Here is a 16,939-nt window from a genome sequence, read left to right as displayed (position 1 = left end):
CTAAGTTTGGTGACAGCCCTTTCTACTTTCTGTTGCCTGAGTTGTTGTGCTAAAAGTTTTTGTGCTCTAAAGTTACTATCAAAAAACAGAAATCTTTCTAAACTCATGCATATTATCGAGATAATCCCTTATTTTCTTTTTAACATTCTGCAGTTGTTCTTCTTGTTCTGTGAGATTCCCCCTGTTTTGCAATACTTTAACATTTGTCAGTCCCTCTAAATAATTCTTGTCACTTCTTAATAGCATCTCCCTTTCTTTTATTTCTACCCTATTTTTAAACTCCACTTTAATTTTATCCCACTCCATAGCTATACTTTCAGAATACATTTCTATCTTCTCTAACAGCTCCTGAATAATTTCCACTACACATTCCTTAAATTACTGTCTTTTCAACATATAGGTGGGTCTCATTTTTATTACATTACCCTGCATTTTTATTTTAGTTATTATTGGTGCATGATCTGAAATAGTTATCGGGTGCATATCAAGACCTTCAATTAAATGCACATGTTCCTATGAAATGTAAATCCTGTCTAGCCTAGTCCAGTTTTTATATCTTGGGGAGTAATATGTTAATTCACTCCAAACTCCTGTTACTGAATTCATATCTTACATGCCAAATATTTTCATAAATTTCTTCAAAACCTACCCTCCTTTGTTATATTTTCCCCTTCTAAGCCCCCAGACCCATCTTCACTGTTGCAAACCAAATTCCAAACCCCACATATAAGTAATATTCCTTGCTGAAATCTGATCATTTACTGATAATACGTATTCTGTACTTTTAAAGTGTCTGAAGAAGATACAGGTAGTGAAGGAGATAACATTCTGCTGACAAGTGCACCACTGGCAAAAAGGGTACATATAAAAACAAATAAAGAAAACTTAAGCTGTTGAAATGGAAACTTGAATGGTGTATATTAACAGTAAATGACAATAGAATTAAAAGAACTGTGATTAAGTTTACTGTGTTACATTAACTTATCAAACAGAATGCAAATATTTGCTTTTTAATAGATTTCAGGTATGTTTCTGTGAAAGAAAGGCAGGAGGTCTGCTTTGATTCAGAGTGGGGTAGTAGTGTGATCATCAGATTTGAAGAATGTACAGAGGAGTTTGTGTTACTTTGGACAGGGGTTAAGTTAAATAATTATATAGTAACTGTAACAGGGAGAATCCTGGTGTGTGACTGTGTGCAAAGGATCATAGGAAGTGACTAAGCTATTATCCCTGAGGCTCTTACAAGCCTTCCCAAGAATTTAGTCCCATGTTCTGACAGGCCAACACCCAATGCCCCTGTCCAGCCAGGACACGTGGAATTCCAGGGGTGTATTTTCTGTTCCCCATCCAGTTATCCAGGCTGGGCTTAAAAAGGGTTAATGAGGTACTCTGCTTGACATGGAGAGGAAATCTATTCCACAGACGGGGGAATCTGGGCACAAATCTGTCCCACCATCAAGTCCTATTGATGTCACAGACCAGGTTGAGGTCATGAGTGTGGGTTACTCAAGTGAAGCTTGACTTACGGATATGCAGCAGTCCCATCAAGATGGGGTCTGAGATTGCTTTGTATGCCAGACAGAGGTCACCTCTGAGGAGTCTGTAGGAGACTGAATAGATGGACAGGGCCTTTAGCTATCTGTGTAGGGTAGATGTTTAAGGCCCTGGATTCTCCTGGTGAGGAACCTCTGTGGTCTCCCCAGCTTCTGCATGTGCTTTGTGAGGTACATGCTAAAAGGAGCATTGTACTCAATAATGGATCTTTTAAGGGAAGAATACAGGGATGTTATGACCACCTTGTCCCTGGATGAGATACCCTTATTAATGAAGTGGGCCATGTCGAAAGCTTTCTGTACAACGGAAGCAATATGGTGGTCAAAAGTCAGTTTGCTATCAACCTGGGTACCCAAGACCCTCACGACTGATTGCATGCTTAGGACTTTGTTATTAATGTGATAATTTTTGGGGGTGTCACTCTCCTCAAAGGGGGATGATGATGCATTTTTTGACATTCAGTTTGAGGCCATGTTTCTGGCACCAGTCATATGTTTGGGTGAGACCCTCTTGGAGGATGTCTACATCACTAGGGGAACTGATGACAGTGCCCAGCTTACAGTCATCTGCAAACTTGGTCAGCCATAGCCCACTGGTTTTGGACTGCATCGCAGAAAAGTACATCCCAAACAACAAGGGCCTCAAGACCGATGCCTGGGGTACACCACTCATTACAAGTCGACTGCTTGACGTGGTTTCCCCTATTTTGACTAGGTGGGTTCTATCAGTGAGCCAGTTTGCTACCCATCTGGTAACATATAGATTGATACCTAGCTGAGATAGTTTATCTATTATACCCGAGTGGTGAGTAGTATCAAAGGCTTTAGCCAGGTCAAGGTAGGCTGTGTGCACTGTTTTCCCCTCGTTCTTGGCTTTGGTGACTGTCTCAAAGAAGTCGACCAAATTCAACAGGCATGACCTTCCCTTGAAAAAAAAAAAACAAACTGTGTGGGATCAAGTGTTTGGAGGTTGCCAATGTCCTTGTTAATGAAGTCCATGATAATTCTCTCCATGGCCTTGCAGATCAGACTAGTTAGGCTGATGAGTCTATAATTTCCTGGATTGGTGGATGCTCCACCTTTGTGTAAAGGGATAACAGTGTCCACTAGGCTGGGAGGAAGCAAGTACTCAGGCCTTGGTTGAATAGGGAGCCTAATGGTGCTGCAAGTTCCTGAGTTCATGTAGGATGCAGCCTGGAATGTTATCTGGTCCCATGGAGGCTGTTTTGTTTGCCTTTGAGATGGCAGTGATGACTTGCTCCCTAGAGATAAGGGGAGAGGGACAGGTGCTAGGGATGTCCTGATTTACTGATGGGGGGTGGGGGGTGGGTGAAGTTTCCACTGAACCTGTCTGCCAGCGGGTTGGCTATATCTACGGCATTTGTGTATGTGGTGTCCTTGACCACCAGTTCTGAGCAGATCTGGGTGTTTCCCTTGAGTTTGCAGACATATGCGAAGAAAGCCTTTCGATTGTCTTTAGTAGATGTGGCCAGTTTGGATATATAAAGATATATTGGTGAGGTTGATTTCTGTTTGTGTTCTAGCAAAAGATCAGTTACACATTGAAATGCTTGAAACTTTATATAAATAATTGCATCTAAATGCTATTCCTGTGGGAAATATTTTAATTGTTGTGTGATAATAAACAATAAGCAATACTGGTGTTTATGGCAAAAATAAAAGCTGTTGTGTGGTTTGTTGCTGAAAGCCAGGTCAAAAGAGATGTGATTTCAGGGAGTTGTTAAAACAGGACAGTGTGGAAAACTTCCCAAGTCACCAAAGTAGTAGATTCCAGAGACACAGGACTTAATAAACAAATGACAAGGCTCTAAACATCTTAAGCCACATCTGAGGATCACAAACAGTCTCTGGGAAACATAAAGGTCCTACCAAACACCCTGATATTGGATGATTTCAATTACCCAAACATTAACTGGGAGAACTACTCAAGTACTAACTCCCTTGCCCAACATTTCCTAAAATTTATAAACTCTAACGCTCTGGATCAACTGGTCAATACCCCCACCAGAGGTGACATATTGGACCTGGTCATCACCAACATGGGCGATCGGTGTTCCACACCAGAGGTCAACCCCTCACTGGTTAGATCTGACCATAAACTAATCACTCTGGATATCCACATTCCACCCCCACCCCCCGGTCAAAGAAACCACAGTGAAAAACTTTTCAAAAGCAAACTTCACATTACTTAAGACTGAGGTGGAACGTTTCAAAGCCCCCATGCTAAAGGATAACGCTGTCCAAACTGCAAAACCCTTTACAAATGCACTATACGGGCACCTACAAGAATACATGGATTGTGCTATCAGAAGCAAAATCAAGACTCACTCCTCCAAGAAAAGGAAACCAGTCTGGTGGACTCCTGCCATAAACAAGCTATACAATAGAAAGAGGAAACTAGTACAGAAAACAGTAAAATCCCAAGAAGGGAAGACATCCCTGATCAGTGTCGGCAAGAAACTACGATCCCTCATAAAATCATCCAAGGCTAGTGTTGAAAGAAAAATTGCCAAGGACTCCAAAGATAACCACAAGGTATTCTTTAGCTATGTCAAGAATCTAAGTGGCAATTCTCAGATCTGCTCGGAGTCAGTGCAGAATGGCACAAAATACACTGAACTGACCAATATCGCCAACATCCTGGCAGACAGGTTCAGTGCAAACTTCAACCCACCCCCCCACTCCCAAAAGGACCCATAACTATACCAGAAGAATGTAGTGCCACAGAAATCACAGACACTCAGATTAAAACAGCCCTCTCCAAAGCCAAAAACACAGCATCAATGGGAACGGACGTTGTCCCAGGCTGTGTCCTACATGAGCTCAAAGATGAACTAATCCTTCACCTAAACACACTGTTAAAACTCAGCCTCTCCACAGGCTACATGCCCATAGAGTGGTGCACAGCAATGGTTATTCTGCTCCACAAAGGTGGAGCCACAACAGACCTCAGGAACTATCGCCCTATAAGCCTGACTAGCTTGGTCTGCAAGGCTATGGAGCGCATCATCATGGATCTCATTAACAGAGACATTGGGAACCTCCAAACACTGGACCCTACCCAGTTCGGCTTTGCTAAGGGCAGATCATGCCTCCTAAACCTGGTGGACTTTTTTGAGACAGTTACCAAGGCTATAGATGAGTGAAAGATGGTCCACACAGCCTACCTAGACCTCGCAAAGCCCTTTGACACCATTCCCCATTCAGGTATTATAGACAAGCTCATCAGTCTGAACATAAACCCCTACATCACGAGATGGGTTGCCAACTGGCTCACAGACAGAACCCACATGGTAAGAGTTGTGGGAGCTAGGTCTGACTCTAAACCAGTTACAAGTGGCACTCCCCAGGGCTCAGTCCTAGGACCCCTCCTGTTCAGCATATACTTCTCAGAGGTACAGGCAAGCACAGGAGGACTATGGGCTGATCAAGTTCCCAGACAACTGCAAACTAGGGGCTATAATTGACTCTCTGGCTGACACAGACATCCTCCAAAAGGGTCTCACTGAGACAGATACCTGGTGTCAAAACCATGGCCTCAAGCTAAATGCCAAAAAGTGCAAAGTCATCCCCTATGGAAAAAAAACATAGTACCCACAAACTACCATATCGCTGGTAGCCCCTTAAATATGGAAGACGTAATAAGGGATCTGGGGACCCAAGTAGATAGTAACCTCTCCTTTGACAATCACATTGCCAAAGTGGTTAGAAAATCCTTCTATTTGGCCCACCTAATCACAAACGGGTTTGCGTCCAGATCAAAGGAGGTCATTGTGCCCCTCTATGCATCACTCATCAGACCCATCATAGAGCACAACACCCCATTTGAGATGTACCTTAAAAGACTCCTGCAACAGCTGGAAAGACCACAGAAGTACCTCACTAAGAGGATCACTGGCCTCAAACAGATGCCCTATGCAGCTCGACTGAAGAAACTCCAGCTGTAATCGGTTGCATACCGCCTACTCAGAGGTGCTCTCTGCCTGACATATAAGGCCAAGTCCAACCCAGAATTGATGGACATGCTCCACCTAAAGAAAACCATATCCCCTCGAGCCACATGCTCTAGAGATCTAAACCTCACCACAACAATAAATAGGACGTGCTGGTGGGATAGATTCCTGTCCCAGAGACTTTCCATGCTCTGGAACAAGATTCCAATCTACATTAGGCAGAGCTCCTTGCTAACCCTATTCAAGAGAAACCTTGATGAGTGGATGGGAAACAGAACGTATACCCTGGGGATCACTTCAATGGCTCTGCTGGACAGAGGCACAGGGAACTAATCTAAGGGGGCAGCAAAAGCCAACACTTTCCGGCAGGGCTTATAAATGCCTTCGGGCAGATAGCCTAGTACCTACCTATGAACCTATAAGATGGGGAGCATAATGCCCTTAGTGGGCAATAAGTAATAATTAATGTCTTCATGTGTGAGGGTCTCATGTCATATAGAGGCAAAAACGTCAGGATCTGAAGCAGAATTCAAAATCAAAATTTATCAAGGCCAGAAAATTTGGGGCTGATCCACCTCTTGGGATGTATATGCACTTCAAAAGCAGTGTAAAGGAAACATTTCAGCCCTCATGTAAGTGTCTTAACAGACCTGTTGCGCTTTCCAGCATCCGTGGACAAGAACTGTGTCCTCTATCTTCCACCAATGGTCAAATGCATAAAAATGCAGCATTCATTATTTTGCCCTGGATTAAGAGCTGTTTTTGGCTACTTAATCCTTCTCGGGCTGGACAAGCCTCCAACTGCTTGTTCATGCTGGACAGCTGGACACAGAGATAACAAGTAGTGCAGTTGACACTCACCTTGTCTTTCTGCCATGAGGCCATCAGGTTAAATTGAATTTTTTGTTTGATGGGGGACCTTCCCCCAATCTCATTGAGTTTCCAGTCCCTCTATCAATGTGCTCCTTTTCAATATATCTGTCTCTATATCTATATTTATCTATATATCTATATATTTATTTTATGGAAAGGTTTATTGCTGGATGATACATTTTTGGAACTACTAGATTGTGGAAGGTGCCTTCTGTATGTATTAACTTTTTAAGTGTTTAGCATATAGTGCATTATGGGGAGGCACAGGGGGAATAGATGCACACGCACACTCTCACAAAGATATCTGTCAATGTATGTATTTATGCTGGCTTGTCCCACTACTGAGCCCCTGTCTCCAGGGGGGTCCCTGATGTCACAGCTAGCACTGCCGGTCGTCAAAGAGGGACAGCCATTCATTGGTTACTCATTTCTTCCTTCCCCGGCAGATACTTTAGAATCCAGGAAAAATAATCAAACCTGAGTTTTCTGCAGCTTGCTAGCAATTACTACCCCTGTACTACCTGGCTACTACAACCAGAAGTACTAATCAAATACCCAGCTAGGACTCTTTGTTGCTGTACTTCCTGGCTGTTGAGGTTAAGATTAACTATCAATACAGTTTGCGATCAGTACTTTAAAATCATTAGCCCAAGTAGCGCTAATTCCAAAAGACAGGATATACATTTCTGCAAAATTCAATATAATGGAAATTTAATTGGAGAAAATTCTTCATCCCAGCCAAAATGGTATGAACTACTTTGAGTAATAGTGGTGATTCATGCAACTGGCAGTGGGAAAGACCATAGGAGGAGATGGACAGGCTTTCTGTACCCAAACACCAATGATCATGCTTAGCAAAATGTCAGCTAGTTGCCCAGTGTTCTGCATGTTCAGTCTGTTAAATAATCACAAACAAAAGCCACTGAAGCACAGCAGAATGTATACAGGCTGGTATTATCAACCTAGTGGGGCTGGTCCTGCCATACTGAACCATCATCGACTTGTCTTAAGTAATAGAGGGTCACTATTGCTCCAAAACAACTCTAGAAAGATTTAGTCCTGTAAGTAAAATATGTGTCTCTTTTCAATAGTCTGGGTCATGCTAACCTGTAATTCTTGTGGTCTGGTGTTGTGCTTTTATGTTTTTCAATATTGTATTGTCAGAGGGATTAGACAAATGTTACATTATAACCAATGGTCAGAGCAGACACAGTCAAGAAAGAATGCAGTGATCTTTCTTTATCCGTTAATCTTCCGGAAATTCAGACTATATTAAACTTGTTTATCCTGGCTCTAGGCATGCATTTCTGAGCATTTATTTGCAGCTGTGGCCTTAACTTCCCACTGTCTTGTCCTCCAGCAATATGTCTGGTACAGTCTAATGGTTTAATTTCCACTGAAGATAACTAAATTTGAAATTCAAGTGCTGCCATAGGAACAGGCAGCTGATGTACTTTCATTTTATTTCCCTTCTGTGTACCCTGAGCAGTATGTTTTCATTCTCCTGTCTGAAGTGTTTTTCGTTATTATACACTTTTGCTAGGCAGAAAATGAAGGCATGCCTCCTCTACAACATTTTGTCATCTATTTTTTTTTGTTCTTCTACTCTGTGCTGAGGAAATAGACATTTGGTACACAAAGACAGGAAAAAAATCAAAAAGGTGAACAGTACGGAAGAGAAAAAGGTATATCTATCAGAAGGAAAGTAAAGCAGGATGTGTGCACATAGAATTTCCTAACAGCAAACTATTAGCTGGGAAAAAAGCTGTTCAATGTTATAGTTGCAATGAATTCTAATAACTTAATAAAACAGAAAACAGCTGGTTAGTACGTTAAACGAGGCACAGAAATGCTAGGATGAAGTGATGCTAGAAGACTATGGAAGCAAGCAGTAACCTAGCTTATGAAGTTGTAATGGGAGTCTGTAGATGTTCAGGACATGGGGCATCATCCCTCAGCCATTGTGGGTTTCTGGATCATGTCCTCATGAATCACCAAAGAATCTTCGTGAACAGAAACAGTCAGACAGGAATTCAGTGCAGAGAAAATTGATTTGGTAAGCAGAAATGATGTTGCGTTTATGTGAGACGGCAGTCTGTGAACTCCAAGGAGACTACCTTCTGGATTTACTGATGTGACTTACCAGCTGTGTCTTTTCCTGTTGAAGATTGCCACTTGTCTTTCTTTATTCTTGGGAGTTCTCATACTCCTGGCTTATATAAATGCTGCATTTGTGCTTTTCACACTCACCTCTGCATTAAATTTCATGTTTGAAAATCTTTACTCCTGGAGTCTCTTTAGAAAATGATTGACAAGGGCATAGCCTAATGACCTGCTTTGGGATGATGGCTTATTGTCCTATCCTGATGCAGACCCCATCCTTGCATCCTGCTTCTGTCATCATAAATCCTAGAAAATTCCAAAAACTGAATAAAGTGTGTGCCGATTAGATCTTTCACCAGAAAGAATTTTAGTGCTTGTATTTCTGTATCAATTATCTGACCATATAGCTGAAGAAACCTCTGTTGTCCGACTTGCAAAACCGCCTAATTATGGGGAAACCCATCACCTTCAGCCACTCTCTCCCTATTGGCCTGTTTCTAAAAGCATGGTTCTGGATTGGTGCAAACTCCTTACTGGCCTTTTTACCACAAACACGTCTCTCAACTGGTGGAATTCCACACTCATTTTAATTGGCTCCTTCCTCCCTTACTGGTACTCCCATTGGAGGACAATGCCAAACAAGATATTGGCTGACTGATCAGGCTTCCACCTATCAACAACATCCATCCCCATGCAACTTCATAGGCCCCCACCTCCGGACAGTTTTTAATGATTGGCTCTCCAATACTGTGGCTTACATTGGCTATTAACAACTTGGTCACCAGCAAATAGAAATTAAGTTCCACACATCCATGCTGTACATGTGTAACTCGAGCATTCAATAGTTTGAAACTTATATACATCTGACTTCTGAACAGAAAAACTAAACACAGCGCTCATCTGCCTTAATAATAAAATTTGAATAAAAGGTCAAGATCCGTGGTACAGCGTTTCTTTTTATTTCGTACTGATTCATCCCTTTCTCGTACCTGGTTTCCGATACTTTTATTATTTTATATGTGTTATGTGGCATATTTTACTTACCGCTTGAGCCAGTCTTTAGCTGTGGAGGTTGAATTAAACTAATTTGGTTAAGACGATAAACTTCAGGCACAGGCACAGTCTAGCCCACAACTGCAATGGCTGCTGTACCAGAAAGATAAGTCAGGCAATAGGAGTTTCTTCATCTATGCAGTCAGATAATTGATACAGAAATACAAGCTCTAAAATTCTTTCTGGCGAAAGATCTAATCAGCACCTGCTTTATTCAGTTTTTGGAATTTTCTTGGTTTTATCGTGGCCCGATACCACGAGACTGCTGATATGGCAGGGCCAAGGGCTGAACTAGGTAGATTTTTATTACTTTGTCATCATAAATCCTGAAAATGCCCTGATGCCAGGTCACAAGCAACACCACATTCACATATATTATCAGTCTTCTTCGCGATGGTCAGTAGCAGTCAGCTGGCCTTTGCAATGTCTGTAACAGTCTCCACTCCCCACTTCCAGAAGGGCAGGCCAGTCACAGGATAATTTCCCTCCTGCCATGGTAATTTTTTCTTCTTATAATATTAGTGTTTTTGGAAGAAGTGCAGCTACTGTTGGACTAGCCACAGAATAAACTTTCCATCTGATGTGGTGCAGAAAATATCATACAAATGTATAGTGCATACCAGATAAAAATGTAAAAATATAGCTGTTTATAAGTACCCTCCACAACCATTGGTGCTGAAACATACAGCGGCCTGGTATTTCATAGGTACATAGGTAAGTACTAGAGCATCTGCCCTTGTGGGCCATTTTAAGCATAGCCAGTTTCCCTTTTTTTGGTCAAAGTAACTTATCCCATTTGATGTTAGATTGGCCTTACCTATCCAGTGGTCAATAATTATATATTATCCCCTAATAAGAATAACTGGGATCATACCATACATAATTTGAAGGGACTCATGCATGATATAAAGCATTTAGGAATGGCCTGTCTCCATTAATAATACAGGGGACAGTCCTGGGGTAAATTTTCTGCTTCCCATCCGTAGATTCAAGTTGTGCTTGAATATGGACAGATGTACAGTAGCCATTTAGCGTGCCATTGACCCATGCTGAGGACCAAGTGCAGGGTACCTCTGCAGGGCAACAAGAAAATTTGGTGGCTAACAACCTGATTTTCTCCTTGAGGGATGGTGAACGAGATACTGATGCACCCCCTATATCCTGTGAAGACGGTTTGGGGCATGAAGCGGTTCAGTGTGAGAGTGGCATAGGATAAGTTAAACCTCAGTAACATTATTACCCTTCTCTGGCTTCACTTCTGCCAGAAAAATAATGAAGGGTCATATATTACAAGTCATGTCTTCACTTTATTACTACAACAGGCAAGAAGCTTCAGCAATGTCTTGGAATTAAGTAAGCAGTTTGTTATGTAATCTATCAAACATTTGCTCCACTGGTGGACCCATGCTCCTTCACATGCATCTTTCATCAAATTATTTCTACTAAAAGTTCTCCAGGCTCTCTCAGATCTTCATCCTCCGATGGTCTTACATTTACCATTCTACTCTTTTCACTTCTTTGTATTAATATGTCCTTCTCACACTGAAGCACTTCTATTTGGAACTATATTCCTTACGCACTTCAACAGGTCTCCACACAAACAGATGACATTGCATTTTATAGCAGTGGACTGAATGCAGATGTGCTGGATTTGATACAAGACAGCCTAATATTCCCTGCTGCTTAGCTGAACTTTCAGAATTCCATATCATGGGACATTTATTATATTGTGTAGAACAGTAACAAGTATTATCATGTACATAGTTGTGTTAGGCTTTGCCTACAACTGCTCCTTGTACATTATTCATTATATTTGTGCATTTCAATAATTTTTGTTTGTGTAGCCAGGTCATGACCAAAAAGGGACAACAGTAGTCCAGTTTATCTATCTGCTAAATAATAAATAAAACAATTTTAAAAATGGTGCAACTTAGGACCAAAAAGAGGTGGCAACATTTAGTAGACGGTCCCTTCTCATGACAGACTCAGCGCCATTGCTCCTGACTCGAACAGGCCCTGAAGAATAATGAATGAATGGGTATCTTGAAGTTGCTTCTGGATCGCTGAATTTCCAAGTGTGGAGAAGGCCATGACATAAAGGATAAGATAGAAATTTTAAGATAAGATAGAAATTTTAATTGGGCATGTGGAAGGAAGGAGGGATAAGGTAGAAATTTTAACTGGGCACGTGGAAGGAAGGAGAAGTAATGCTAATTATCTTCAAAATCAGACAGGAGCCCGCTGCTGGCTAACAGACACTGAATGCATGGATAAAAAGGGATCATTTGTCATATGACACATTTTAATTTTTGTTTTTACAGCTGTTTCAAAAATAGTCTTCCTGGTGACATACCTGTTTGTATGTAATACAATCTCCAGTGCAGTTATTTCCTTGTGGACCCCACTGCCAGTCTGTAATCCAGTTTCGAGCACAGGTCAGGTCCTCCTCACATGCTTCATACCTGGAGGGAGAAAATATAAAGCAGAATGAAAAAAAAAAAGTTTCAGAATTCAAGATATTAGAAGCAGATGTTGCAGTACTAGTGAAGTGCACGAGAAAGGAGCACACTAATTAACAATGACCAACCCACACGGTGGAACCATAATATCAAGCTTTACAATAAAAGGAAAAGAATTCTGACAAAAAGTGAGAAGAGTAATTCCCAAAATGTTACAGCACTTGGCACTGAAATAAACAACTCAGGAGCTTAATAAAATCCACCAAAGCCAAATTTGAGGCTAAAATAGGTACCGAAGCTAAAGACAATCACAAGGCATTTTTTAGTTATGTTTGTAATCTGAAAAGTGCAATGCAGTAATACACTGATCTGATTGTGAACAATTACACTCAGGCTAAAGATACAGCAAACCTACTGGCCAATACATTTAGCTGTAACTTTACCCCATGCTCCCTCTTCTGTCTTCTCCTCAAGATATATCTGAAACTGGCTCACCTACAGCTATCATGCAAAACCAAGTCCTGAAAGTGCCATCAAAAGTTAAAAGCTGCACTGATGGATCCTGACAATATCCCTGGATGCATCTTAAATAGCATGATGCACAACTTAGTGACAACCTTAACACTGTTCAGTTTGAGCCTCCATACAGGTTTTGTACTAAGCAAATGGAGAACAGCTACAGTCACTCCCCTGCATAAGGAAGAACCTTTCACAGACCCAGGCAATTGCAGACCCATAAGTCTGACCAGCCTCATATGCAAAGCCATGGAAAGATTTACAGGATCATAGGAAGTTACTAGGCTATTGGCCCTGAGGCCCATATAAGCCTAGCCAAGAGTTTAGCCCATGTTTATACAAGTCAGCACCCGATGCCCCTGTCCAGCAGGGACATGGGTGGAATTCCTGGGGTGCATTTTCTGTTTCCCATCCGGTTATCCAGGTTGCACTTAAAGAGGGGTAAAGAGGCACTCTGCTTGACGTGGAGAGGGAGTCTGTTCCACAGATGGGGGAGTCTCTGGGACACAAATCTGTCCTGCCAACAAGTCCTATTGACATCAGAGACTAGGTTGAGGCCATGTGTGCAGGTTACTCGAGTGGAGCTTGACTTGTGGATATGCAGCAGTCCCATCAAGACGGGGTCCAAGATCACCTTGTATGCCAGACAGAGGCCACCTCTGAGGAGTCTGTATGAAACTGAGTAGAGGGATAGGGCTTTTAGCCTATATGTGTATGGTAGATGTTTGAGGCCCTGGATTCTCCTGGTGAGGAACCTCTGTGGTCTATCCAGCTGCTGCATATGCTTTGCGAGGTACATGCCAAAGGGGATATTGTACTCAATAATTGGCCTTATAAGGGAAGAATACAGGAATGTTATGACCTCTTTGTCCCAGGATGAGATACCCTTACTTATGAAGTGGGCCATGTAGAAAGCTTTCCATACAATGGAAGCAACACGGTGATCAAAAGTCAGGTTGCTATCAACCTGGGTGCCCAAATCCCTCACGACTGATTGTGTGCTTAGGACGTTGTTATTTATGTGATAATTTGTGGGGATGTCACTCTCCCCAAAGGGGATGATGATGATGATGCATTTTTTGGTATTCAGCTTGAGGCCATGTTTCTGGCACCAGTCATTTGTCTGAGTGAGACCCTCTTGGAGGATGTCCACATCACTAGGGGAATTGATGACAGCACCCAGCTTGCAGTCATCTGCAAACTTGGTCAGCCATAGCCCTCTGGTTTTGGCTTGCACCTCAGAAAAATATATCCCAAATAGCAGAGGCCCCAAGACCGAACCCTGGGGTATGCTGCTTGTTGTTTTGACTAGATGGGTTCTATCAGTGAGCCAGTTTGCTACCCATCTAGTAACCTACAGATTGATGCCTACTCAAGAGAGTTTATGTATTATTCCCGAGTGGGGAATAGTGTTGAAGGCTTTGGCCAGGTCATGGTAGGTGGTGTGCACCATCTTCCCCTTATCCATGGCTTTGGTGACTGTCACAAAGAAATCGACCAAATTTAACAGACATGACTTTCCCTTGATGAAGCCAAATTGTGTGGGTTTGAGTGTTTGGAGGTTGCCAATATCCTTATTAATGAGATCCATGACAATCCATTTCATGGCCTTGCAGATCAGGCTAGTTAGGATGATGGGTCTATAATTTCCCAGATTGGTGGATGCTCCACCTTTGTGCAAAGGGATGACAGTGGCTGTCCTCCACTCAGCTGGGACAAAGCCAGTACACAGGATTTGGTTGAATAGGGTGCCTAATGGTGTTGCAAGTTCCTGCCTGAGTTCACATAGGATGCAGACTGGGATGTTGTTGTGTCCCATGAAGGCTTTAGTTTTTGTCTTTGAGAGAGCAGTGATGACCTGTTCCCTAAATATAAGGGGGCAGGTACTGAGGATGTCCTGATTTACTGATGGGAGAACAGATGGGTGAAGTTTTCACTGAGTCTGTCAACCAGCAAGTTTGCTATATCTATGGTGTTTGTATATGTGGTGTACTTGACCACCAGTTCTGAACAGATTTGGGTGCTTCCTTTGAGGTTGCAGATATATGTGAAGAAGGCCTTATGATTGTCTCTAGTAGATGTGGCCAATTTGGACTCAAAGTTTGCTTTGAAGGATTTCACTAGTGCTCTTATTTGCTTGTTCAGGCTAAGGAGACTGCTTTCAATTTGGCACCTGCTCCTTCTTGGTCTTGGACAGCAATGTTTTCCTTTTGTTATAGAGTTTTTTTATTCCAGATGTCCACCAGACAGGTTTACTCTTCCTTGCAGATGATGACCTAGTCCTGTCAAGTATTTCTGATTCCATGCATCTATATAAATGCTCATATAGTGCTTTGGTGTAGTTTCGGTTATTGGTGACAGTTCCTATAGAGGGGGGAGGGGTCTGTGAAGCTGTTTATACCATCCTTCAGGAGGCTGTAATCAACTTTGGACAAGTTTTTATGTCTGACCCTAGCTAGAAGGGGGTTTGGTGGAGATGGTGACTTTGAAAGTGACTGTTTTATGGTCGGATCTTACCAGGGAGGATGATACTGTAGGGATGCTGCAGTGGTTACTTATGTTGGTTAATACCAAGTCCAAGATATTATCACCTCGTGGGGGTATCGACTAGCTGTTCCATGGTGTTTGCATTGACAAAATTGAGGAATCTCTGGGCATTTATGTTCTGGCATGAGTAGTTCTTCCAGTCTATGCTCAGGTAGTTAAAGTCACCCAGGATCAGGGTAAAGGGTTGAATCTTGATAGATTTGAACAGGTCCAGATAGGCGGATTGGGCATCTTGAGTCAGTTTGGGGGCTGGTAGCTAGCTATGAGTTGAATATGGGTCTTGTCAATGGTTAAATGCACCTGGAGTGTCTCCTGTGCGTCATACTGTTTGGCCAGCATGGAGGTGTGTATGTCTTTAATATATATTGAAACTCCACCTCCTTTGGCTTTACTGCCCACAGTTTAGAGTCTGAATGTATGATAGGATGAGTAACCAGGTAAGGCTGGGGTGCTCTCCACAGCTTTGAACCAGGTTTCTGTGACTGCCCAGATGTCAGCATTTTCCAGGGTTAAGAATGCTTGCAATGAGTGCAGTTTCATGCTTAGACTCCTAGCATTTAGCAGAATGACCTTTAATTTGTGTTTTGTTGAAAATTTTATGTTGGTAATTTTAACCTCATCACTTTTCATAAAAAAGGCACTATGGTGGAGCCAAGAGGCAACAGCGTTTACCAGAAGCCTGAAGCCCAGGTAAGACAGATGCAGGCCATCTCTGGCAAAGCATCGTGGTCTGTTGATCATATCTTCCCAGGCTGCCAGGTACTGGATCCTCCTGGAATAACACCAGAAACTAAGCCAGTTGTTAAAGTCAATCATTTTCTGTTTGTATTGAGGCATCATTCTGGGTGACAGTAGAATGCTGGTTAAGGCTAGGGACATACCTGCCTGGGACACATAATCAGTGAGCTCAATCATGTCTCTCTTCATATAGTCCAGGGAGGTACATCTCAAGTCATTCACGCCAGCATGGACTATGACAGAGTCCTAACAGTACCTGTTGTTGAGACTTGAGTGAGTATGGGATATGGCAGATTCTGGCCCCTGACAGACCACTAACCGTGACTTTCTCCTTATCCAGCGTAGTGAGAGGCACATTTGTCTGTCTCATAATGGAGTCTCCTATGACAAATATCTTGGGTTTATGGTTAAGCCTTAGTGGCTGTGAGACACAGGTGTGTGGATTATGCATGGTATGTGGTGTGGAGAACTGTGGAGAGCGTGTGTGTTTTTGCCTTGGAGGTATACTTTGGGTATGTTTATGCAGTATATTACATGCTATTTACGTTATATTAATGACATCTTTATTGTGTGGGAAGGTGACACCTTGCAGCTTGGAGATTTTATCACTTACTTCAATCAAACAGGTCTATATTATATACACAAAGGTACTAAATCTTGACTACCCTTTCATCGACACATATGTGTCAAATGTCCACTTCAGCGAACGGCCACATTAAGGGAAAGAAATCTGTTGGCTGTTGTTTTAAATCTTCCCTTTTCCCCACTGTGGTGCGATCTCGGAGTTAGTTTATTTAGTTGGGTGGGGGTGGGGGGGCACATAGTTCATAGTGTTTGTTATATTGTGTCATGTGTTGTTGGGCTTACGGTTAAGCCTTAGTGGCTGTGAGACACAGGTGTGTGGATTATGCATGGTATGTGGGTTTATGGTTAAGCCTTAGTGGCTGTGAGTATATTTAGTTGGGTGGGGGTGGGGGGGCACATAGTTCATAGTGTTTGTTATATTGTGTCATGCGTAGTTGGCCTACCGATTTAAATCGATGATGTGGCCATTCGCTGAAATGGATGTTCGACACATATGTGTCATGTACCTCATTTGGGGTCTTAAAAGTTCATGTTCCTC

At 42.3% G+C, this 16,939-nt stretch overlaps 1 protein-coding gene across 1 annotated transcript in view; it reads right to left on the bottom strand.

The window, feature by feature from the left end:
• RTBDN (retbindin) overlaps positions 1 to 16,939 on the bottom strand; it is a 431,720-nt gene that overhangs the window by 79,328 nt on the left and 335,453 nt on the right. Inside the window, exon 5 of the mRNA XM_044084748.1 lies at positions 11,910 to 12,018. Within this exon, the coding sequence (XP_043940683.1) occupies positions 11,910 to 12,018 (109 nt within the window). The remainder of the gene's footprint in view (positions 1 to 11,909; positions 12,019 to 16,939) is intronic.

This window comes from Protopterus annectens, chromosome 9.part0 (assembly GCF_019279795.1).
Source record: "Protopterus annectens isolate FY-2018-M chromosome 9.part0, PAN1.0, whole genome shotgun sequence".
Lineage (NCBI taxonomy): Eukaryota > Metazoa > Chordata > Ceratodontiformes > Protopteridae > Protopterus > Protopterus annectens.
The sequence above is the reverse complement of the archived record's forward strand: the minus strand, read 5'-3'. Positions and strand labels throughout refer to the sequence as shown.